The sequence below is a fragment of the Ambystoma mexicanum genome, chromosome 11 (assembly GCF_040938575.1).
Source record: "Ambystoma mexicanum isolate Mex_15411 chromosome 11, UKY_AmexF1_1, whole genome shotgun sequence".
NCBI classification, from domain to species: domain Eukaryota; kingdom Metazoa; phylum Chordata; class Amphibia; order Caudata; family Ambystomatidae; genus Ambystoma; species Ambystoma mexicanum.
In genome coordinates, this window is record NC_090934.1 from 555022888 (window position 1) to 555048667 (window position 25780).

A 25780-nucleotide genomic window follows, 5' to 3' on the forward strand; every position below is an offset into this window, starting at 1 on the left:
CCAAAACCAGTATTTTCAGCGGCTTCTAGACAGCCCCCTATTCAAGATCTCACGTGGAGGATTCAACCGGAAAGCGAACGCTCCTTACCTCAATCTAAAAATCATGGACGGACCTACTCAAACAGAAGAGAGCTCTTTTGCCATATCACCATCGATCCCAACTACACCACAAGGCCGATCTCCTTTGAAAAATAGGAGACTAAGCAAAATAGCTCCACCAAGCATTAAAGAATCACTGGCAAAAAAAACTGATCTTACAACTATTATGTCGGCTAGAACAATTGCCTTAGCACCCTTTGGAAAGCTTTACAAAGCCATTAACGACTCCTTGAAAGATAGTGTCACAGTAACCGCGATGATGCACACCAAGCTGATTTTTGTGGAAGGCTATATTACAGCACTAGACCAAAGAAATAAGGACCACAGAGACTCTTGGGAATCAAAAAAAACTCTACTAGAAGAAAAACTAAAGCTTCTCAAATCTACCAGCCCCGCCAAAGTGAGGACCCTAAATAAAGAAACTCAAACAACGCCAGAGCTTCAGCCTGTAGAATTGGCTCCTCTGTAAGACCAAACGACAAACATCCTCGACCCTCGACCACATGCGCTAAACCTATGACATTAAGTGACAGCCAACAAAAAGTCACTACCACCAGCAAAAAGCACCCACTGCTGAAACTTTCAGGCATCTGCCAATCAGAGGCCCTCCACTCGAAAATAGTGACTGCCTTAGATCCTTTATCGGCTCCAAAAAAAACAACTAAAACAATAACGGGAGAGATGCAACGCCCCGCACAAGACAAACAAAGTATAATAAAGCAGCGGTAGACGCTTCCACCTCCCCCAAGACAGCAGAGGAATTTATGGTCCAAAGTTCTTTGATATTTAACTCATCATTGCGACTTAACATAAGGTCCTGAATCTCAAACCAAAGTTCTTACAATACTCGATGTATGGAGATATCTGAAAAAATAATAAAGACAAGTTTAAAAAAAAATAATAATAAAATAAATAATAATAATACTAAAGCAAGTGGATATGCTGCAGGCCTTTAAATCAGATGGTTTTACCTTGATCGAGCCATATCACAGGAACAAACAAGCAAAGGCCTACCTCCATATCAAAAACTCGGCACTTCGCGAGATGTCTACCCCGAACTAGCCCACCTAGGCTATACTCTGCACGAGATCCCAATCTTGACCACGAGCGATGAACAAGCAGATAAACACAGAGAACCCATAAACAGAAATTATAGACAAATTATGAACGGAGGACCTATATAGATCCAACAGAAGGAGAAGAAGTCCATCATCACCAACAAAACCCGACTATAGACACAGTAGACCAACTTTGGAATGGACAAATTCCACCAAACGATCGAAGAATGCTTCAACTGAAAATGCATAGACGCGACAGAAACTATAATGATTCTGGGAGACATCAGGCTCATTTAAACTCACCCCACTTCAGTCATCGAGAATACACAAAAACAGTGCAATATGTAAAGGACAGAAAAAAAATACCAGAGTCCTCCACAATCTGTACAGAGGAAGCACTAAACAAGGGCAGATGGTCATGGATTCGAGATGCCCTGACATCCAGCTCTAAAAGATAGCAACCACCAGGGGGTGTTGTCTCAGTCTTACAGCTACCCCGACTAAACCACGATCATCCAAAAACTGCCTTGAGCATAGCCTCATGGAACACCAGAGGCCACGTCCACCTAACTAAACCCGACAGTTATGATCTGGGAGCTTATGATGTTCTATGCCTACAGGAAACTTGGCTGCTGGAAAAACCGGCCCTAGACGGATTTATCATCGAAATCTCGTCAGCATCTAAAGGGCCGCTAGCTTCATCTGGCGTCCTGATAGCCACCTGCCTAGGTTCAGGTATAACCATCATAAAGAAAATAGCGGAATGCTATGAACACTTGGCTGTCCTTACTACGTGGACTCATGCAAACCCAGCCGAAAAGATATCTCCCTCTGACTCCTTGGCCATCATTAACGTTTATTGGAAACCCAAAAAACATCAACAGTGAACTTCTGTGACACAGCAGCCAACACCATTGATGGAATAGCGATAAAATATCAGACCTCTAACATCCTTATCTGTGGAGACCTCAATGCTAAATGTATTGAGTCCAATTTGCTTATGACGAAATCACCCCCCCCCCACTCTGACGGAAGTCAGGGGTTTGGCATGGATGAATCTAATGAAATCTAGGAATCTCCTTAAAGCAGCAATCATAAGCAACGACCGACCCTTGATACCTACATGGGAGTTTGATAGATCATCGGCTACGCTTGACTATATTCTTACCTCTGAAACTGTGCATCTACGCATAAACTCCTTTGAGGTAATCAGAACTAGGGAGAGTGATCACAATTTGCTGAACCTCATTTGCAACACCAGTGCTCGACCTCAGCAAATCTACAGAACATCTATTGAGACCAACCCTCAACAAATCCGTCTGCGTATGACCACCACGGACATCCGTAAGCTTTCTGGTAAATATAAAAGCTTGATGTCAAATACTGAAGCTCAAGAGGCAACCTTCAGGGCAAGCTACATACCCCTGCTCCTCACTTTTAAAAAGCCCAGGAGGGGTCCTCATAAACTCACTTCAAACCCCAACCACACGCACAATGTGAATTTGGTAGCTAAACAAAGAGGTTTGAGGAAATTATAGAGAGAAGCAATAAGGAACAAGTTAATTACCTGTAACTGTTGTTCTCCAGCATGGGTCTGGCATGGATTCACATGCTCATGAATATTCCCCGTCGTCAGGCCGGGAATCCCCGGTATAGAAAAAAATTAATATCAGTTTCGTTTCTGATCTGTCTTTCTTAGTAGTAACCAATCACTGGTCTCTGGGTCATACTGCCCCCAGCCAATGACTGCCCCATCCCTAAGCCCCGCCTCTGGCAGCCATCCTCAGATTTGGTAGCACGTAAAGTGGCAGTATGACCAAGTGAAGAGCCGCAGAGGGGTAGGCGGGAGGGTTCGCATGTGAATCCATGCCAGACCCATGCTGGAGAACAACAGTTACAGGTAAGTAACTTGTTCCTTCTCCAGCATGGGGTCTGGCATGGATTCACATGCTCATGAATAAGTGAATACATAGCAGTACACACATGCACAACCACGGGAGGTGGCAACAGGCTTAACATTAAGCAATACAACAACTCAACATTAAGCATCTCTTACCTCCTCACCAGGCTCCCCTTAAGCGAACAGGTTGCGCAGCACTGCTTGGCCGACCCTGGACTCCTCCCTGGAGTCCCGATCGACGCAGTAGAATCTTGTGAAGGTGTGCGTCGACCTCCACGTCGCAGCCCTGCAGATGTCCAGCAGGGGCATACCAGACAGGAACGCCGTGGTAGCAGCGATTGCTCTGGTCGAATGGGCTCTCAGACGGCCGGGCAGCGGTCGGTTTGCCAACCGGTGACAGTGCATGATGCAGCCGGAGAGCCATCTGGAAATGGAAGTCTTCGAGAGAGCCTTCCCTTCATTCACAGTCCCAAAGTTCACAAACAGCTGTGATGTCTTCCGAAAACTCTTCGTGCGGTCCACGTAGAACTTCAGCGCTCTAGCTACGTCCAATGAGTGCAGAGTCCTTTCAGCCGGCGACGAAGGAGACGGGAAGAAAACTGGCAACACCAAGGGTTCGTTGAGGTGGAAGTCCGACGGCATCTTGGGCATGAAGGAGGGGTGCGTCCTCAGCACCACCCTCGTGTCGTGAAACGTCAAGTATGGCGGCTTGCAAGATAGGGCCTGGATCTTTCCCACTCGTCGTGCGGAGGTGATGGCCACGAGAAACGCTGTCTTCCACGACAGAAACTTCAATGGTGCCGAATGCATAGGCTCAAATGGGGCCCCCATGAGCCTGGTCAGCACCACGTTGAGCTCCCATGCCGGGGCAGGGGCCCTCACCGGCGGGAATGATCGGAACAATCCTTTCATAAATTCCTTCACCAGTCGATGAGACCACAAGGACGCCCGTCCCGTAGTTCTGATGTATCGTGAGATGGCGGCCATATGTATCTTGATGGAAGCGTGAGCTAGTCCAGCCTTGGCCAATGACAGTAGGTACGGCAATACTTGAGGGGCCGTAATCCGCAGAGGGTTAATCTTCTGTGCACGGCACCAGACAGAGAACCTCTTCCATTTATGTCCGTAGCACTTGAGAGTTGAGGACGCCCTGGCCTTTGCAAGAACCTCTCTGCAGTCGGCCGGGATGTCGTACCCTCCAAACTCTAGTGCCGCAAGAGCCAGGCCTGCAAGTTCAGCGACTACGGGTTGTGGTGAAGAATGGCGCCCCCTTCTCTGGAGAGAAGATCTGCGTCCGTCGGCAGCTTGACTGGTGTGGACGTTGACAAGTCCAGAAGGTCCGGGAACCAGATCTGCCTCGGCCACGCCGGTGCGACGAGGATCATCCTGCACCGGGACCTCTTGAGCTGGTTGATGAGCCGGAGCAGCAACGGCAGCGAAGGGAATGCATAAAGAAATAGGCCGTCCCAGGGGAACGAGAAAGCATCGCCCATGCTGCTCGGCTGGGGGAACCTGCTGGCGAACCTCTGGCACTTGGAATTCGTCGCCGTTGTGAAGAGATCGATTTGGGGTTCGGCCCATCGTCGGAAGAGTCGATCCACTTGATCCTGGCGTAGTTACCACTCGTGGCACGAGCGCAGCTCTCTGCTGAGTGAGTCGGCGATCGTGTTTTTTTATTCCTGCCAGATGAAGAGCACCAGAAACATCCCTTGGGCGACGGCCCAATGCCACAGATCCTGGGTTTCCTTGGATAGGGCAGGGGATCTGGTTCCGCCCTGCTTCCGGATGTAGAACATGGTGGTGGTGTTGTCGGTGAAGATCCTCACCACCTTACGAAAGAAAAGACCTGAGGGCCCAGAACACTCCGCGGAGCTCCAAGATGTTGATGTGGAGTGACTTCTCCTCCGGGAGCCAAAGGCCTCTCGCGTGAAGATCTCCGGAGTGCGCTCCCCAACCTTTCAGGGAGGCATCCGTCGTCACCGTCACCTGGTGAGCTGGGGTCTGAAAGTCTGTGCCCGCCGACAAATGAGAGCGGGTACCCCACCACCGGATCGCCTGACGGAACGTCTCGTTGAGGGGGATTCCTCGACTGGACTCAGCGGGCGTCGAGGAACTCTTGTAAGGGGCACATCCGAAACCTGCAAAGGCGCACCAGATAAATGCAGGAGGACATCATCCCGAGGAGGGACTTGATAGATCTTACCCTGGCCATGTCTGTGGCCAGCAGACGCTGCACCTTGCCCAGAATGGTCCTGGTCCTCTCCTCTGACGGCGAGGCCAGCCGCACCACTGTTCGAGCTTGGATCCCAGAAACACGGCAACTTGCGACGGAACCAGGTGGGATTTTGTAAAGTTGATGGAGATTCCCAGGTCCGTGAGCAGCCGGACGGTCTTCGCAGTGTGCTCCACGGCGAGCTCCCTTGTCCTTGCCCGGATGAGCCAGTCGTCCAGGTAGGGGTAGACGTGGATCCCCTGTAGGCGCAGCTGCGCCGCCACCGGTGCGAGACACTTGGTGAAAACCCTGGGTGCCGACTTCAATTCGAACGGGAGGGCCTTGAACTGGTAGTGCCGCCCTTGGACCAAGAACCTGAGGAACTTTCGGTGTCTTTTTAGAATGGGGATGTGGAAGTACGCATCCTCCAAGTCCAACGACGACAGGAAATCGCCCTCCTCCAGCTGTCCCAGCACGTGCTGGAGGGTGACCATCCGGAACTTCTGTGCCTTGATGTACTTGTTCAGTCGTCGCAGGTCCAGGATGGGGCGCCATCCTCCGGTCTTCTTTTTTACGAGGAAGTACCTTGAGTAAACTCCGGAGCCTCGAAGCCTCTTTGGGACGAGCTCGATGGCACCCTTCTTGAGCATTGCCCTTACTTCCAACAGTAGTTGGGGGACGCGATTTTCCTTCCTGGCCACGGGTGGAACGCGAGGGCACTTCTTCTGAAACTCGAGGGCGTGCCCTTGGGCCAGGGTGTCCAGCACCCAACAGTCAGTGGAGATGGACTCCCACACGCTGCCGAACTTCGCCAGCCGGCCTCCCACCGGGGTGCTTCGGCGGGGGCCCGACCCCACGGGCGGTTCAATCTTGTTTGGAGGCCGCCTTGCCTCCTTGACCTCCCTGTCGACGACGACGGGCACCACCTGACTTGCCGCGTCCCCTGTAGGCTTCCTGGGACGAAGATCTTGCCGCTTGGCGGTACGTGGAGGAGCCACTGCCGGATCCCTTGGAGGCACCTTGTCTGCCTCCGGAACTCCGAAAGGACGGCCGTTGTTGTTGGAGCACTCCCAGTGCCCGGGCAGTCTCCGTGTCTGTCTTGATGGCCTGAAGGGACTCATCAACCGCCTTCCCAAACAGGTTGTTCCCGTCGAAGAGCATGTCCAAAACCTTGGGCCATCCTCGTCATCTCAGGCAAACGCTGTTGCCCAACTGACGGAAACCGGTGTCGGCGATGTCCGTTGCCACCGTGATGGCGTGGTCCGAAGCAATCTCTCCTTCCTGTAGGATTTCAAGGGCCTCAGCCCTTTTGGCGTCCGGAAGGAAGTCCAACAGAGGGGCGATTTCTGTAACGCTCACCTGATTCCCGTAGAGGCGCCGGTCTTGACTGGGCGTATACCGTATCTTCAAAGGTGATGTGTAACACACGGCTGGCTCTTTGGGCTGGACCTCTGTGCACTGTATGTCTGACTCGAAGGGTAAGATGTCTGCAGATAGAAAATATGGGATTAAGGAACTGGGTTATTGAATGTCTCTCTCTTCTTCCCTTTCTCTTCTCCTGTAGAACCCCAAAGGTTAACGCTCTCACCTTAGGTAAGTGAACGCTGTGCTCTCCATCTGCCTCGGGGCAGGGTGCTGTAACCAGTTTCTTCACTGGATAAGGGGAGCAGGCCTCTTGACTTCAGAGGACTGCTGTCCGTCGTTTACTGCACGAACGGTAAGTTTCGAGTAATTCTAATGTCTTTAGTAATGATGTTTCTTGTTTTGCAGGGTTCCGGCGATGGCGGATGACGGGCTGAAGTGAGTTGAAGATGGAGCCCGTGTGATGAATAGACGCGCCTGGAAGCACGTAAGTAAGCGCTTGTTGCCTGCTTCACGATGCGCTCTAACTGTCTTTTTATTTTGCAGGTACAAGTTCGGAGCGGCTGCAGGGTGCCGGAATACCCACTGGGTTAGATGTGGAAAGGAGTAATGGCACGTGAGTATTAAAGTTCCCCAATGTCTTTAAACGCACCTTGTTTTGTCTTTCAGATGCGGGATGCAGCGCCGAAGGCCTCCGGAGCGTGCGAAGAGTTGGTAAGCTTTTGTCTTTCAGATGCCGGAATGCAGTGTGAAGACCTCCGGAGCGCACGAAGAGTAGGTAAGCCTTTGTCTTTCAGATGCCGGAATGCAGCGCGAGGCGTTGGTGACAGCCGATGGACCAGGTAAGTGAAGAGCTGTCACTGAAGACCGTAATGCTAACCTGTTCTTTCTTGTCTTTATAGGTGTTGCTGAAGACTGGATTCAGGATGGTAAGCCTTTTTCCTTAGGCCCAGGATCAGATGCAGAAGACACGATGAGTGTTCTGCTGCAGCGGATGCAGAATAACGCAAAGCAAGATTCATCCATCGGGTGTGGTTTAAATAGCCTCCTGTAGTGCTTAGGTGTCTCCTTCCACAGCCACGCCTAGGTAAGAAAAGAGTTCCTGCTTTCCAGAAGAGTTCCAGTGTTCTGAATCTAGGGAGTGGCTCCTGCCCCACCCAACAGGAAAAGTAGTTCCAAACAGAAGAGGATCAGAGGCTCAACTGGCAGGCAAGTAAGCAGCATGGTCTGCTGCAGGTAAGTCCACCCAAGCCTTATGAGCCCGGCGCTTCCAGCGCTGGGACTGGGCATATTTATGAGCCTGGTGCCACTGGCGCCAGGACTGGATCCAAAAGGTCCCAATTGGGACTGGTTGGCACTCGGAACCTGGGTTATGGAGCTGCTTCCAAGGGAGTTGGGAAAACCCTGACCTTTTGGAAGCAGAGATCATGACAGTACCCCCCCTCAAGGCCCCTCCCAAACCGGGCTTTTCCGGGGGTTTTGGCTTGTCAGGAAATGTTCGGTGAAATCTTTTGATTAGGCGAGGAGCGTGGACATATTCAGCAGGTTCCCAGGATCTCTCTTGGGGGCCGTAGCCTTTCCAGTCAATTAGGTAAAATAGTTTAGATTTGGAGATCTTGGAGTCCAGAATGCTTTTGACTTCAAACTCGAGTTCTCCATCAACTAGGATAGGTTTTGGAGATTTAGTTAGTCGGGTTTGAGGTTGCACGGGTTTTAATAGAGAGACGTGGAAGACCGGATGTATCTTCATGTGTGGGGGCAAGTCCAACTTGACCGCTACTGGGTTTACTATGGTAGTGATGGAATAGGGACCAAGGTATCTTGGGTTGAATGTGCGTGGCCCTTTTAGAGGTAGATATTTGGTGGATAACCAGACTTGATCCCCTACTTGATATTGAGGGGCTTCCTTCCGATGTTGATCTGCTCCTCTCTTGTATTGTTCTTTAGCCCTTTGAAGGTGAGAAACAGCTTCCTTAAAGGCTTGGGTGATTGTAGAATGCAGGTAGTCTACTGCTGGTGTTTCAAGATCTTGGAGGGGATCCAACTCCGAGGTTCGAGGGTGACTGCCGTACAAAAGAAAAAACGGGGTTTTCCCAGTTCCCGAATGGACAGAGTTATTGCAGGCATATTCGGCTATCCAAAGGATGTCTTTCCAAGTTTTTTCAGTTTGTTGCAGCATGCAGCGTAAATACTGTTCCAGAGTTTGATTGGTCCTCTCGGTTTGTCCGTCGGTCTGAGGGTGGTGACTGGTCGATAGTCTCACATCAATTTGAGCCGACCGACAGCAACTTCGCCAAAAATGAGAAATAAATTGACTACCTCGATCCGAAATTAGAGCTGAAGGAAAATCGTGCAGTCGGACGATGTTTTCGAGAAATTCTCGGGCCAGAGTTGCTGCTGTTGGCAAGCCTTTGAGCGGAATGAAATGCGCCATCTTGGAGAATAAGTCCACGATTACTAGAATCGTATTGTATCCGGAGCATGGAGGTAGATCGGTGATGAAGTCCATAGAAAGCGTATGCCAAGGGCGAGGTGGGATGTCAATAGGGCGTAAGAGGCCTGCTGGTCTTTCCTTTTGACTCTTGTTTTGGGTGCATACTCCACAGGACATTATAAAGTCTCTGATATCTTTTTTCCAAGACGGCCACCAGAAGTAGCGCTTGATCTTTTCTGAGGTCTTGGCCATACCGGGATGTCCTTCCATTAAAGAATCGTGATAACAAGAGATTACTTTTTTCTGTAAATCTGTGCTGGGTAGGTATAATCGTTCTTGGAAATACAATAAGTTGTCCTTTACTGCAAAGTCCTTTCCCTGCAGATGCCAATTCTGTATGTCTGCTGGAGTTACAAGTTGCCTGGCTTTATCCTTAATTTCCTCTATGGATTCTGTGGCGATTACACCCAGAATTCTTTGTTCGGGAATGATTGGTACAGGTTTAGGGTTGATCAAGTGTTCTTCCACTCCTATCCGAGAAAGGGCATCAGCTTTACCGTTCTTTGTACCAGGTCGATAGGTAATTATGAAGTCAAACTCGGCAAAGAATAATGCCCAACGGAGTTGTCTAGAGGATTGGGCTTTTGCGGTTTTCAAATATTGCAGGTTTCGGTGATCCGTAATCACAGTAACGGTGTGTCGGGCCCCCAGCAGATAATGCTGCCAAGCCTTAAAGGCAGACTTGATAGCCAGAAGTTCCTTGTCAGTAATCGTGTAATTGATTTCAGGAGGCGAGAATTTGCGGGACCAAAATGCCACGGGATGCAACTTATTGGTTACCGGGTCCTTTTGTGATAGAACTGCCCCCATGGCAAGGCTTGAAGCATCAGTTTCCACAATGTAGGGGAGTTTGGGGCGAGGGTGTTTTAAGATTGGTGCAGAGATAAATTTAGTCTTCAAATCCTGGAAAGCTTGTTCCGCCTTGGTAGACCATTCAAAACGTTTGTTTTTCTTTAACAAGGCAGTGATGGGCTGGACTATTTGAGAGAATTCGGGGATAAACCTGCGGTAAAAGTTAGCGAAGCCTAACATGCTTTGCACACCTTTTATGGAGGATGGTGATGGCCATTTGAGAACTGCATCGACCTTCTTTGAATCCATACGCACTCCGCCAGGTGATAATATGAATCCCAAGAATTCAACTTCAGTCACGTTGAAAACACATTTTTCCAACTTAGCGAAAAGTTTGTGTTGACGCAATCTTTCGAGGACCATTTTCACGTGTTTCCGATGTTCAGATTCCGATGAAGAATAAACGAGGATGTCGTCAATGTAAACAACAACACACACATCTATGAGCTCTCTGAGGACATCGTTCATAAAATATTGAAAGGCGGCCGGGCATTGCAAAGTCCGAAGGGCATGACCTGATATTCAAATAGCCCATACTTGGTGCGGAAGGCCGTCTTCCATTCATCGCCCTCTTTTACTCGTACCAAGTGGTAAGCTCCTCCAAGATCCAGCTTTGTATATATGCATGCTTTTCTGACTTGGTCCAGGAGTTCAGGGATCAAAGGTAACGGATATCTATTCTTAACGGTGATCTGGTTCAGGGAGCGATAATCGATACAAGTTCTAAGGTCTCCTTCCTTTTTTGGAACGAAGAACAAAGCTGAAGAAGCAGGGGACTTGGAAGGACGAATAAACCCATTTGCCAGGTATTGATCCAGGTATTGTCGAAGGTGAAGGTTCTCAGGCTCGGTGAGGGCATAAATTCTACTACAAGGAGGAGTAGATCCAGGTATCAGGTCTATCTGGCAGTCATAAGACCTATGAGGAGGTAGAGAGTTAGCCTGATCCTTCCGGAAAACATCTTGGTATTGTAGGTATTCGGGAGGTAACTGGGGAGTCTCTGAAGAAATTGCTGCCAGTGCAACACCAGGTGGAGGGTGACAAGTAGAGACACATTCTGGAAACTGGACCGTTCTTGCTCGCCAATCGATCAGAGGATTGTGTTTCTCTAACCAAGGTATTCCTAGAATAATCTGAAACTGAGGGGCCTTGATCACATCGAACACGATCTTCTCATGGTGTCCATCTTGACTTACTAGCGTCATCTCTTGAGTGGTATGCGTTACTGGCCCGGAGGCTATCTCCGTACCATCCACCGTAGTAATGACGTCCTTTACAGCCTTGGGACAAAGAGTTAGATTCATCCTCAAAACCATTTCATGATCCACATAATTGCCGATGGCACCGCTGTCGACGTAAGCTTCAATTGCATGTAATCGATCCGGATTATCAGGGCTAATGAGGACCATAGGTATCACGAAATGCAAGGTCACGGAACTGGTTTTCACGCTCGGCAAGAGGACCTCTATTCTTGTCGGGCGAGGTCGTTTCCCTGCTCAGAGTTTGTAACTTTGGTAACTGCAGCTCCTACTGCCTTCTTGGCAGGTTTCACCGGACAGTCTCGAAGAAAGTGCCCTGAGTTTCCGCAATAGAGGCATAATTGCAACTGTTTTCTCCTTTCCCGCTCCTTTTGTGTAGAGGACCTTTCAGACCCCCCATTTGCATGGGTTCCCCGGAGTCTACTCCTTTGGAAGGAGTTGGCGGTTTGGAAAATACTCGAGCATCAAACTTGGAACGATCGGCCTTCCTGTTCTGCAGTCTGTGATCTATTTGAACGACTAAGTCTATATAGTCCGAACAATCTTGTGGGGGATTCACTACTTGGGCTAACACATCTTTGAGCTCTCCACGTAGACCTCTATAAAACAGCGTAATCCTTTTGTCCTCAGGCCATCGAGTTTCCACTATCAGTCTGTTGAAAGACGCAACATAAGCCAAAAGGTCTTGATTACCTTGTCGCAACGAAAGAAGCTCATTGTCCAAGGCCTGCCCCTGTGAATGTCTTGCGAACAGTTTTTCCATACTGAGCTGAAAAGCTTGAAAATCATGGAGGACCGGATCATCTTGATTTACTAGAGGGATCGACCAGTCTGCCGCATTGCCACTAAGGTACGAAAGCACGAAAGCTACTTTAGCTTGATCAGTTGGAAAGGCTGCTGGCCGGCATAAGAAATGCAACCGGCACTGATTGATAAATACTGCAAACCTCTTTGGGTCACCAGAAAATCGTTCGGGCGGAGCCAGAGGTACATTCCCAGGTAGGTTGATCTGCACTGGATTCATAGAGGATGTAGAAGGAAGATTTCCCCCAGATGCGGGTAACGGGGTCTGTCCGGCTTGTGACTGTAGCAATTGTCTAGCGAGATCATCTGTTCGCTCCTTGGAAATAATCAGTTCCCTTCTTAGAGCGTTCGTTTCCTGACGGGCTGCATGCACTTCTGCCCTTAGTTCCCCAAGTAACTGGGCTAGCTGGTCGGTATCCGAGGTTTCCATAGCGCCTGGACGGGAGTTTTGTGGTAGGCTTTGCGTTCTGTAACGCTCACCTGATTCCCGTAGAGGTGCCGGTCTTGACTGGGCGTATACCGTATCTTCAAAGGTGATGTGTAACACACGGCTGGCTCTTTGGGCTGGACCTCTGTGCACTGTATGTCTGACTCGAAGGGTAAGATGTCTGCAGATAGAAAATATGGGATTAAGGAACTGGGTTATTGAATGTCTCTCTCTTATTCCCTTTCTCTTCTCCTGTAGAACCCCAAAGGTTAACGCTCTCACCTTAGGTAAGTGAACGCCGTGCTCTCCATCTGCCTCGGGGCAGGGTGCTGTAACCAGTTTCTTCACTGGATAAGGGGAGCAGGCCTCTTGACTTCAGAGGACTGCTGTCCGTCGTTTACTGCACGAACGGTAAGTTTCGAGTAATTCTAATGTCTTTAGTAATGATGTTTCTTGTTTTGCAGGGTTCCGGCGATGGCGGATGACGGGCTGAAGTGAGTTGAAGATGGAGCCCGTGTGATGAATAGAAGCGCCTGGAAGCACGTAAGTAAGCGCTTGTTGCCTGCTTCACGATGCGCTCTAACTGTCTTTTTATTTTGCAGGTACAAGTTCGGAGCGGCTGCAGGGTGCCGGAATACCCACTGGGTTAGATGTGGAAAGGAGTAATGGCACGTGAGTATTAAAGTTCCCCAATGTCTTTAAACGCACCTTGTTTTGTCTTTCAGATGCGGGATGCAGCGCCGAAGGCCTCCGGAGCATGCGAAGAGTTGGTAAGCTTTTGTCTTTCAGATGCCGGAATGCAGTGTGAAGACCTCCGGAGCGCACGAAGAGTAGGTAAGCCTTTGTCTTTCAGATGCCGGAATGCAGCACGAGGCGTTGGTGACAGCCGATGGACCAGGTAAGTGAAGAGCTGTCACTGAAGACCGTAATGCTAACCTGTTCTTTCTTGTCTTTATAGGTGTTGCTGAAGACTGGATTCCGGATGGTAAGCCTTTTTCCTTAGGCCCAGGATCAGATGCAGAAGACACGATGAGCGTTCTGCTGCAGAGGATGCAGAATAACGCAAAGCAAGATTCATCCATCGGGTGTGGTTTAAATAGCCTCCTGTAGTGCTTAGGTGTCTCCTTCCACAGCCACGCCTAGGTAAGAAAAGAGTTCCTGCTTTCCAGAAGAGTTCCAGTGTTCTGAATCTAGGGAGTGGCTCCTGCCCCACCCAACAGGAAAAGTAGTTCCAAACAGAAGAGGATCAGAGGCTCAACTGGCAGGCAAGTAAGCAGCATGGTCTGCTGCAGGTAAGTCCACCCAAGCATTATGAGCCCGGCGCTTCCAGCGCTGGGACTGGGCATATTTATGAGCCTGGTGCCACTGGCGCCAGGACTGGGTCCAAAAGGTCCCAATTGGGACTGGTTGGCACTCGGAACCTGGGTTATGGATCTGCTTCCAAGGGAGTTGGGAAAACCCTGACCTTTTGGAAGCAGAGATCATGACAATTTTGAACCACAACTCCCTGTCGTAGCGGGCTACGATAGCCAGGGCGTTGGCCGCCTTGATAGTCGTCACTGCAGATGAGATGACCCGTCGTCCCATCGTGTCCAGCTTCCTGCCCTCGCCGTCCGGCGGGGAAGTTGATGTCGAGGCCGAAGCCCCCCTAGCTTTCTTCTTGGCTACCGCCGAGACGACCGAATCCGGGGTAGGGTGCGCCCGAAGGCACAAGGGGGCAGCGTCAGGGACCCGGTACTTCTTCTCGTACCGGTCCCTCTTTGCAGGCGCCGTGGCAGGGTTCTTGAGGAGGGCGAGCCCCTCATCCCAGATGTCATCAAGAAGTGGTACGGCGAGGACCGTCTTCCTTTTAGCCTTGCGCGATTGGTAAAGGAACCCCTCCTTCTCTTCTGGGCAGAGCTGGAAGAGCTCGGATGCCCTGGAAATCATGGCATGAAAGGATCCAATCTCGTCGGGCGGGGACGCCCGAGCAGGGGGCGACGAGGGACACGTCCCGTCGTCGCCTCAGTCGTCATCTGTACCTGTCGTAGCCGTGTCCGTGCCTGTATCATCCCTGTGGGTAGTAGACCGGGGGGAAGGCAGAGCAGGCCGCAGAGGTGGGAGAGGTGGCGTAGGATGCGTCCTCTTATGCAGTGGACTTTCCGAAGGTCCCGGCTCCGGTTCCCCCGTCGGGTCTGGCTCAGGTACCTCCGTCGGGGGCAGGGGCAACCTTGTCCTTATCTCCGAGCATAAGGACTGAATCGCTGACAAAATGGCCGCCGAAATGTCCTGCGGTGCCGGAAACTATGGGCGCGAGGGCTCTTGAGGAACCTCGTTGGCGACACCGTCGCTCTCGTTGTCGCCCTCGTCGGGATCCCTCCCGATGAGCTGGGCCTCTTCCACGACTTCGATGAGCTCTTCTTCAGAGGTCGTGTCCGTATCCACGATGGCCACCTGCCCCTCCCCCACCTTTTCCAAGGAGGACTTCGTGGGGGTCTTCTCAATGGGCCTGAAAGACGACTCCGTCCGCGATGGCAGGGAGATTGGGTCCTGAGGTCGCTTCCACTGGCGTAGCCTCCACAGGCTGAGCCAGGGCTGCTACGACATCCTCAATCGAGGTCTTAGCAGGGTGAATTAAGGCCATCGTCACCTTCTGTACACATGGGGCCTTCACCTTGGGGGGGGGGGAGGGTCCGAGCCTCGCTCCCCTTCTGCCGTAATCTTCGAGATCGACCGGGGCCTCTCCAGAAGCTTCGCCGGGTTCTCGGACTTCCTCTTACCCGAGCCAGAGCGTTGGCTCGTGGTTGATGGCGCCGGGGAGGATGCGCCCTGCCTGGCAGTCAAGGAGCCCGACTGTTCGGCGCTCCCGGTGCCCGCGGGACTCCCGGTGCTTGGCCTTTTGTTGGGCCCCCGTCGCCGGGGCGCCCTCACAGGATTTAGAAGACTGCTCGGACTTCTTTTTCTTCTCGCCTGACGGGCTCTTCGCTTCCAGCCAGTTGGCGAGACGGAGGTGGCGATCCTTCATGGTCCGCTCCGACATGTTCCCACAAAACGCACAGTCCTTCTCCGTGTGCGTCTTGTCCTCATGGAGACAGTAGAGGCATAACGAATGCTTGTCCTCCTTGAAAACATTCTGAAGCTGGCATCCAGGGCAGGTCCTAAACAGCTTCCCGGGCGTCGAGCTTCCTTTCTCCTGGGCCATGTCCGGAGTAGGCCTCGGAACTTCTGGAAACCTCCAAAAGCGTAACTCAACGAAATCTTCACCCTTGAGGGGCATAGAAAACTCCAAAATGGATCCTTGTTGATCGGATGTAGAAACGGTGGAGCTTGAGGCTCTATTTAACCGAAAAATGAGAAAAATCTCCTGAAAAAGCACGAGAACGCAGCAAAAGCTCGAGAGCTACAGCAAGAGGACTCCCAACACTTGAACGTGCGGTAAAAATCTGAGGATGGCTGCGAGAGACGGGGCTTAGGGAGAGGGCAGTCATTGGCTGGGGGCAGTATGACCCAGAGACCAGTGATTGGTTACTACTAAGAAAGACAGATCAGAAACGAAACTGATACTGATTTTTTTCTATACCGAGGATTCCCGGCCTGACGACGGGGAATATTCATGAGCATGTGAATCCATGCCAGACCCCATGCTGGAGAACCCTGAATATAACAACATTGTGGGAAATTTTCCACGTGGAGACAGGAAAATACAAACCATGGCTCAGAAACACAAGATTTGCCTTCTACCAGTCCGACGCAGAAGATGTGTTAGGGAGAATGCTCTCTTTAGGCTGAATTTCCTAACCTAATGAGTCCCCCAGCAGCTTTGCTGGATTTCTGGAGTTTGTTTTTTTCTCCTGCCAAGAGTGAGACTCTTTTTCTCCCACTCTTGGACATGATTTATGGTGTTCCTTTGACTGTTAATGTGTTTTCTGGGCTATGGGGTCCTTTACCCCATAGGGTCTCATGTGTTTTTACTATGTGTGTTACACAGCACCCTCCGTGCAGTAACACCGGGGTGTCATAGTGACACCCCACAATAGACTCCATGCCCTGGGACTGACTACTGTCTCCCAGGGCATGTAAAGTCACCATTGGCTTTACTAGTCCCAAATTATTAACAGAAACCAGTACAAACCATCATATTGTGGATGTACTGGTCGGGGCAATTCGATTGCCCCGGGGTCTGTTAGTCGAGGGGGCACGTCTCCATCCCCCCTGATCGAATTTTGGCTGGTGGCAGTGGATACTACTTTTTATATCCGACCGCGAATATTTCCCTATGGGATTTTCCCATTGTTCGAGGCTACTAACTTTAATTATTTAATTCTCATAGCCTCAAACATACATACGGTTTATTTAATTAATATTAATTCGCGGGGTTGGTATTTTTTGCCAGGACTCGAATTCTAAAATGGCGTTTGTGTTCTCTTCTGTTACCCCAACCCAAGTCGAGCCCTTTGTTCCACTTTTTGGCGGGTTTCTCCACAGAAGCCTCCAAAAGTGGTGCCACTCTGTCTGGTTACCACAGAGGGTGTGGGAGGGGGTTTAGGCACCCTGGACTGAGTTACCTTGGTAACTCAAGTCGCACTCTTGTGTGATTGGCCAAAGTGGTGAGCCGGCCGGCTCACCACTTAGCATGTTTGATTGACAGCTAGGCTGAGTGAATGGGGGTATGCTGCATAAAAGCAGGGCTTTGGGGACTGGAACTTCAGAAATCGCCACAGGACACGAGAATCCAACGAGGGAGAAGCTGAGCCGACCTACCACGATGACACCACCGGCGGAGCCCTGCGGAACCGACTCACCACTTCCCGACGACAGAGAAGATCTCCCGGCTGGAGAGGTTTCTTCCCCTGACTGGTGGGCACAACCAGTTTACCTTCTTTTCTTCGCACCCCAGACCGGTTTGTGGTCAAACTGCCCGTACCAAGCACCCCGGCAGCCGGATAGCCACTTACCACTGAACCGCGAATCAACAGACCGCTCCTTGTACCTGAGAAACTCTGTGGCTGGTTTCTTCCCTGGCAGTGCAACAGACTCCTGTCTTCCTCCCCGATGAGATCCTCTCTTCCCCCGGACGAAGCACTGACTTGCATCCGCTGCCAGGAACATCTGCCCCCGCTGGAGTGTTCTCACCACTTTAAGGTACCGTGTCCGCCAGGCCTCCCTTTCTAAAGATTGCTACAAGGTAATAAAAGCCCCTTAACTGTCTGGACTGGGCTGGCCACCTTGACCCTCTAACTGGTCCCTTTCTTTGGTCCAACTCCTTTTTGAACCGTTACAAGACTTTTGTGCACTGCAACCGTGTGACCTTGGACACATTTCGTTTTGATCCTCTTAAAGCGGATCCGGCCTACTGACTCTGAATTCACAGTGTTACTTTGCCTTCCTCTCTTGTTGTGTTCGTGAAAAAGTGTTGGGATCTGTTCCGTTTCAATTTATTCTCTGCTTTTCTCTCCCTTTTTAAAACGAACTATTAGAGTGCCATCTACGTTAAGCGCTCACCGCTGTCTGAAAATAAGTGGGGCTTTACTTAAGACTTGTCTAATATTCTTTTAAGGGAGTGTATATCTTTTAGTGACCGTGTTTTTTAATTGCTTACTATTAGTGCCTGTGTGTGTTTCTAGATGTGGTTTTAAATAAATAATGATATCTCTTTTACACCAAGCCCTGGTCAGTGTTTACTTGTTCTATTGTGTTCTCTTGACCTATTGTGAATACTCTGTATACTGCCTAACTTTTCTTGAGGGAAGTCTGACTGCTCAGCCACAGCTACCAAGGGAAACTGTGTGGTACAGACTGCTACCAAGTGAGTTTACTGCCAAACACCTGTAGTCCTAAATCTTTTGCAGTGGTCCCAGAGGGAACTGCACAGGTTTCTGCCTAACAATATGCTCAAAGCACTAACTAACAAAAAATCTCACACGTTTTGGTCACTCATTAACAAATCAAACAAACATCTTAACAGCCAAATGATCAATTCAGTCTCAGAAGCAAATTGGATCAAGCATTTTTCTCACCTTTTTGAGCCCCCTACACAGATTAACAACCGGACTAACCGTTCAACAGACGGAAACTGGGTGGACCTCTCTGACAAAGAAGAGATAAAGAAAGTCATACTAAGGCTGAAGTTGTCGAGAGCGCCGGGACCCGACGGTCTCGCCAGCACCGATCTAAAACAGCATCCAGACGACTGGGCAACTTTAATCAGCATGATCTTTAAAGACTGCAAAGAAAGAAAAATAATCCCAGATTCCTCGTCCCGAGCAGTAATCGTCCCGATTTTCAAAAAGGGCATTAGAGAAGACCCTTTTAATTATCGGACTATAGCCCTCCTTGATATCATTGGAAAGGTTTTTGCAACGATACTTCAGAGCCACTTTCACACATGGGCCCACATATCCCCGAACGCTGATCCACTCCAAATGGGGTTTCGGAAGAACGCCAGTACAGGAGCCAACATAATGCTATTAAACCTAATCATGGCAAAAGTTCTGTCAGGAGCACTGCGGGTCTTTTTAGCCTTTGTCGATCTATCCCAAGCCTTTGACAGAGTCGACAGACAAAAACTATGGGCTAAATTAAAGGCGTGGAACTGTCCTGAAGCAATCCTGGAACCTATAATCGCCCTACACTTCAACACCAATGTTACTGTTAGCCTAAACAACCAAGGCCTACTCTCTGAAGCAAAACTTCCCAACGCGGAGTGAAGCAAGGTTGCCCCTTGGCACCTGCTCTTTTTATATCTTTTCTCAGCGACTTCAAAGATAGTCAAGCCACGATCAGGTCTTTTGCACCTAAAATAGGGAAGGAGATGGTCCCAAGACTTCTATATGCAGACGACCTGATACTATTGGATCACACCCAGATTTGTCTCCAGCGCCAACTTGACAATCTCACACAATACATTAAAGACAATAACCTGGAGATCAATAAAACAAAAACCAAAATTTTGATTTTTCAAAAACCAGGGAACAAAAAAGAAAGAGAATCTGCAGTGGTATCTAAACAAGACTAAAATCGAAATCGTTCCAGCGTTCAAGTAACTGGTAGTCCAAATTGACAGCTCCAAAAAAGCAATGAAAATGCAGCAGACACTCTGGGCAAAAACAAAGAATCTAACGACCCAAATACGAGCAGTCGACAAAGTATGGTAAATGTTCCTTACTGCCAGCTATCCAGTTTCATAAGGCAAAAGTCATCCCGTCATTGACTTACGGGATGGATGCGACGCCGTCAATTTCGCCTTCACTGTGGTTAAAGCTGGAAGCTTTCATCTGGAGATCAGTACTAGGGCTTCCTAACTCTACATCTCTCGCTGTGATAAGAAGAGAACTAGGTCTACTCTCACTAAATGCAGTTGTGGAACAAAGCACTATGCAACTGTTTAGAAAAAACTTGCACCCAGAGAGCCTGCCAATTTACCGAATGATCGCCGAAGAAATTGTTAAAGGAAGCTACCATCTCCTAAATGATTGGGCTAATGCCCAAAAGAACAAACTGTGGGAGATTGCTTGCACAGAAGAGGAGCTGCTGCAAAATCCACTAAGAATTAAAACAAAAATGGAATGTCAAGATTGGATTGAAACAAATGCAAAAGCAGTTTCAAATAAACTACTAATTTATCTCCCAATGACTTAAACTAAAAGGAACCTATGGCGTACTGTACTAAATATCCGGACAATCCTCTAATGAAAACTTTAATGAAAGCGCGTCTCAACGTGCTTCCTACTCAGGAAATTATAGCAATAAGGACAGCCAGTGATGAAGACGTGCAGACTTTGCAAAGACCCGCAAAAGCCAGAAACGATTAGACATCTTCTGATGAGTTGCCCTGCAATGAACCAGGAAAGGAAAGCTTTTTTCAGCCCTCTGCTTCTAAACTCTTTTGTCAACGACAAAGAAATATGGTGGAACCGCCTCATCACAGGAGCTCAAACCAGATGGTCAATAGCGACAGTGAAACTTTTGAACATCGCTATGGATAAGACTAAACCATGTCTGATCCCCTTTGTAACCTCCACCTGAAAACATAGTCGAATAGAAGATTTTCTTCTCTTCTTTTCCTTGCTTTCTTTCCTTTCCAGTTTTGAACATTCAACGCTGTTCTACTCAACGATTTTTCTTTAATTTCTTGCTGAAAACGTCCTTGTAAAAATCTAATATGATTATATGCAAGTAAATAAAAAAAATAAAAAAATAACAGTGGAGCTCCTTTGCAGCTCCATTCCCCCAAGTTCAAAGCACTTAGATTTAGAACATTTCACAAAGTCTTAGGATTCTCTTGGCAAGTCAGATTGACTGGATAAAAGTTCACAATACCTTCTCTTGTCAGGATATTCTTTTGTAGCGGGTTTCTCGGGCTTCCCTCGCCCTGAGCCGGAACCTCTTGACTGGTTTACACTCCACAAAATATGTAACTGGCTCACCGTTGTCTCTTGTATAGTTATTATAGTTCAGTACACTGTACTTCATCTAGCTTAGGGCTCCCCTGGTCGTGGCACAGTTGCTAGACAGCACGGTCCACCAAACCACAGGTCGTACAACCAGGTGCCTTACTTGTTCAATGTTTCTTATGCTTTCCTTTCGGGTCTCTGCAACCCTCCTGGATCAACCTCCAGCCTGGGGGCCACCCTAATGCTCCTGTACACTCTCAGAAAGTCTTTCCCTTTACTCTGGGATTTTGCTCACCCTTCGTTTTTCACACAACTCCCCTTTTCCTCACAGGAGCTCCTCATTCAACTACAGAGTCTTGCGAGAACGTACACTCTTTTATGCAACCACTCTCTTACTTTGTTTCTCGTTTCAATAGTTTGTTTCTACATACACTCGCTTTGCTTCCATTAAGAGCTTTCATTAGCGTGCTGCCTGCACGAGTTTGCTCAGACACACTGTAGCAATAACAGCACTGACTCGCGTACAGGGTTTCTTTCACTAAGAGAAACTCACTGGGTTCTGCTGCTTCTGCTGGCTTCGTCTTCAATCGCTGAGGACAGGGTCTAGCACCCTGCCCCTCACACACTCCTGGGCTCCTTCTCACTGCACAGGGGATCAAGCAATTCACAGTCTTGTAGGAATCACGTTGCCTCCCAACTTCGGACTTTGGCTCCTTGAAACAAAGACTCCCTTGCACCCTTCCTCCTCTCTGCCTTACTCTGCAGGGGTAAGCATCTCTGCATCCTGTCTGCCTTCTGGTCCTGGGATACTCTGGTTCAGCTGCGACTACCATCCCCCCTCCTGCTTGATTCAACCATTGAGTGCTTGGGTGCTTTTTAGACTGATTTAAAGGTCCTACAGGCTACAGGTGTGCATAATGAAAGTCAATTGCCTGACTCCGTCTAGCGTTGTTAAAAGGGACATAGAAAACGGAGAGGTTGATGGGCCTTGATCTGCATCATCTTCTCAGTACTATAATGGTGTTTCTCAGAGGGAATCTGCACTGCTCTTGATCTCCTCCTCTTCGTCCCAATACTTAAGTGGTGATTGGGGGAAAGAGTAGAATGAGCCTGAATGCAACCTGTGAGGAGTTTGGTAGGTACTTATCAAGAAAGGGGGGATACCATGTGTCACCTTCGGGTCTTCCCTCACCAATCCTCAGGGACCCTCGCCCTAGGTGATCCTCCCTAGCTTGTCCACCCCCGGGGTTGGGATCCAAAAGGATGGCCCGCCCCATGTCACCTGTGTAGAAGATCCCTGGGGAGTAGTTTGGGAAAGACCCTTGGTTTTTTTTACATACCACAAAAATCATTTTACTCCCAACTTTAAAAAATGGGGAGTAAAATACTACTCCCACTTCCAAATCTTATCTGGAGCGGTGGCTCCAGTTGCTCCCAGCCCACTAGCAGCCCCAGGAAGAAGAGGCTTTCTGAAGCCACACTTAGTGCCCAACTAGTGACACAGAGCTCAGGACCCTGAAAACTGGCATGCTGTAGCTGAAGAGCATTTAGCATGGTTGGTTGGCATGTCTGAACCTCTGCGGATGGGAGGTGTGGTACTGGTGTATATAGATCCTAATACTAAGGAGGACTGTCCGTCAGATAAAAGTAGCATTAGTCTGCATGTTACCAGACACAGGACCTCTTAAACTGTCGCACACATTGCATCTTACTTGGGGAAATGCTAAATGGGGTGGCGGGAAGGCTTTACTGGGGAGCTCCCTCTGCAACAGAGAACCTTCCGACATCCTAAATGCTGATTATCAAAAATGTAGTTCACAGCACCCTGTCCTCTTGCTTAAAAGACTGAATGCCTAATCCAGATTTCACTTATCACTGGTCTCATTTAGACTTGTGTTTTACTGAAACTCTTCCAAAGATTCTGGTTTAAAAGCCATTTGTCATACTGACTGCTACAGGGATCACCGCTCCCCACAATATGCATTATCAACATAGTTAGAAAAGCATGACTAAAAGTAAATGTTTCCCAACAAAACATAGCACATTTTCAATGGATTAAATAATTAACATTGGGTATTGTGTTGAATCAATAGATAACTTCAGCAAAATCTAACAAAAGAAAAATCATACAAGGGACGTCCTCCAGACTTTCCTAAAAACTTCACAAAAGTCTAGGAGTAGGACAAAATTGAATGCACAGGTTTAACAAAAGGTTGCCATACCTACAACAAAAAAATATGCAACAGGATGCCTGATGAAAACAGTGCAAGTTATCCAAGCTATTCACTAAAGAACTTCAAGGTGTCGTTAACCACAAGCCTGAATTACAAGCAAACACAAAGAATGAACAGCGGGAAGAATCACCTGTGATACGGATCCGTCGCAGACTCCTGAGCACTATGAGAGAGGTGGCCTTCTTCCAGGAGGACTCTCCACCGAGTCATCACATCAATGCCATAAGTGGGTTCCTTGGAAGAAGAGAGAAGCAAATGTGTACATATGTGACAGATGCACATGCAAGCAGCAAAGGTATCTTTGGTCTTGCAAGCAAACGCAGTTGTGAGCTACAATCTAATGACATATACAATTGTGCAGCCTGGGTTACCATCAGGTCGACACAGGGCTGCATATAATAGAATAATAATATTCTGACTCTAAGCACTCAAGGGAAACATGAATAGCCTGTAAACGAAGATAATCATTGGCGGCTTCAAATTCACATAAATTAATAGCTCCATCTAAGGGTGGGACTGTGAAAATGTATATGTATGCATACATTTAAATACATCTTAGTTTGAAATTTGAAACTAATCATGCATATCTAGCGTTACTTCTTTTTGTTTAACAAATTCCTCCCAAAAAAGCACAGACTGCTGCTTTTCACTTGTTACCATTCCCATGCAAAACATTCAAAGTGCAATGCAACTATATTATTTTAATGACTAAGAAGAAGTTCCTTACCTGCAAGTGTGGTCTCCGGTATTTGTGTGTTGTACGGTTTCCCATACTTTTGCAAATGCCCACCCATCAGGCTAGGAACATCACAACCTTTATAAATAGGATTTAATATGAAGAAAATAAAAGTTACTCACTGTAGTGACTAGAGTACTCATAGCCCTTTGTCCCCTTTCATCCATATGTGTTAGCGTCCCCAGCCATGGGGACAGTACGGAACCTTTTGGCAGTGAAAAAAAAAAAAAAGCTTCCCTTTAAATTTAGTATAGCACTCACCTCAGTCCCTTTTTGACACATCAGATGCTAGTAAACCTGGCTATGCAATTAATTTAGCTTTATGGCCTACTAGCGGGGGAATGAGGGTGTGACGTATGGAGGAAAGGAGACTAAAGACTATGAGTACTCTAGTCACTATGGTGAGTAATTTATTATTCATATGTCCCGTTCCCTTTCCACTAGTCTTGTGGGTGATTCCACTGTACAAGAACGGGGCAGAACGGACCTAATGGCAGACAATTCAGCTCGAAGCAAAGAGTTTTCCTAAGGACTATCTGCCCAAACTCTGCATCCTTCCTGGAGCTGGTGTGCAGAGAGTAGTGCTTGCAGAAAGCAGATGGCATGGCTCAAGTAGCCGCCTTACTTATTATCTCCCAGGAGGCGTGCCTAAGAAAAGTCACTGCGGTCACCTTAGCCTGTATTGCGTGTGCTTGGATTCCTGGAGGCACTTTATATCCTGTGGCCACATATGCCTCTGAAGAGGCCAGGACCATTCAATGGGCGATGGAGGCCTTAGAGTCCTTGGTGCCCGGGCCGAGCCCCAAAATATGGGGATAAAACCGAGCTTCTGATAATTGGTTAACTAGACACACTTAAGAAGTTGGATAAACAGTACAGCTCCTTTACTATTGACCACTCGTCAATCCCAGTACTGCAAACTGTAAAAACCCTAGGAGTCTACCTCCACTCGGACCTCTCAATGAACAGACATGTCAATGCCATTGCCTCGACTTCTGCATATCATTCCAAACTCATCAATGCTGTAAGACCATATCTCTCATCGGATCAAGATTAGACTACTGTAATGCCCTCTTCCTAGGAACTTCCAATAGAAACCTCTCCAAACTACAGAAAGTCCAGAATAACGCCCTTAGGGCAGCCACTGGCATCTCCAAAAAGGGAACACATCTCTGACACAAGAAAACAAGTCCATTGGCTCCCCATCAAGGAGAGGATAGCCTTCAAAGCCCTGGCTATAACACACAAATGCTTCCACAACCAGGCACCCCAATACCTGGTGCAAAGGGTTGTTAAGCAAGAACCTACAAGACCCACCAGATCCGCCTATGCTAACAGGATATCCGTTCCTAAAACGAGGAGAGCGCGAGGAGGAGGATCCAGCTTTCCAGTTCTGGCAGCAACACACTGGAATGCCCTCCCTCCACACGCTAGGAACACTGCATTTCACCTGGCATTCAGGAAACTGATCAAAACCCTGCTGTTCATCTGAGCCCTCCTTAGATCACCTGACTGATGCACTCTTTTACCACAAGCTAGTGCATTCTCCTGTACCAATTTCTCCACTTGTAACTAATGCAACATTGTTTCTTAAGCTCAATGTAACCAAGAGCTAATTATCTCAGCGTAACTAAGCTAAATATGTGCATATAAGACAATCTCTGCAACAGCGCCTCGGTGCCTGCGGGCTGCTCGTGCGCTTTACAAATACAAATAAAATGTGACGAAAAGCGCTTCTGACTTTATCTGAGAGAGATCGAATTTGAGCACCCTCCTCCGATACAAGGAACGGAGAGCCCTCTCTGTGTCAGACTGCGGATTGGGGAAGAATGTTGGAAAGCAAATTTCATGATTTAGATGAAATGGAGACACCGCCGTGGGCAGGAGTTTGGGATAGATAATGTTCCAATTTCTCGCTGAGAAGGCAGCCAGGCAAAGCTTGCCCATGTCCAGGTGGCTCCACTGCCCAAT

The 25780-nt window shown here is 48.6% G+C and overlaps 1 protein-coding gene across 1 annotated transcript in view; it reads right to left on the reverse strand.

The window, feature by feature from the left end:
- Positions 1-25780, reverse strand: part of TFIP11 (tuftelin interacting protein 11) — a 643289-nt gene that overhangs the window by 201742 nt on the left and 415767 nt on the right. Inside the window, exon 8 of the mRNA XM_069623380.1 lies at positions 23204-23307. Coding sequence (XP_069479481.1) covers positions 23204-23307 — 104 coding nt within the window. The remainder of the gene's footprint in view (positions 1-23203; positions 23308-25780) is intronic.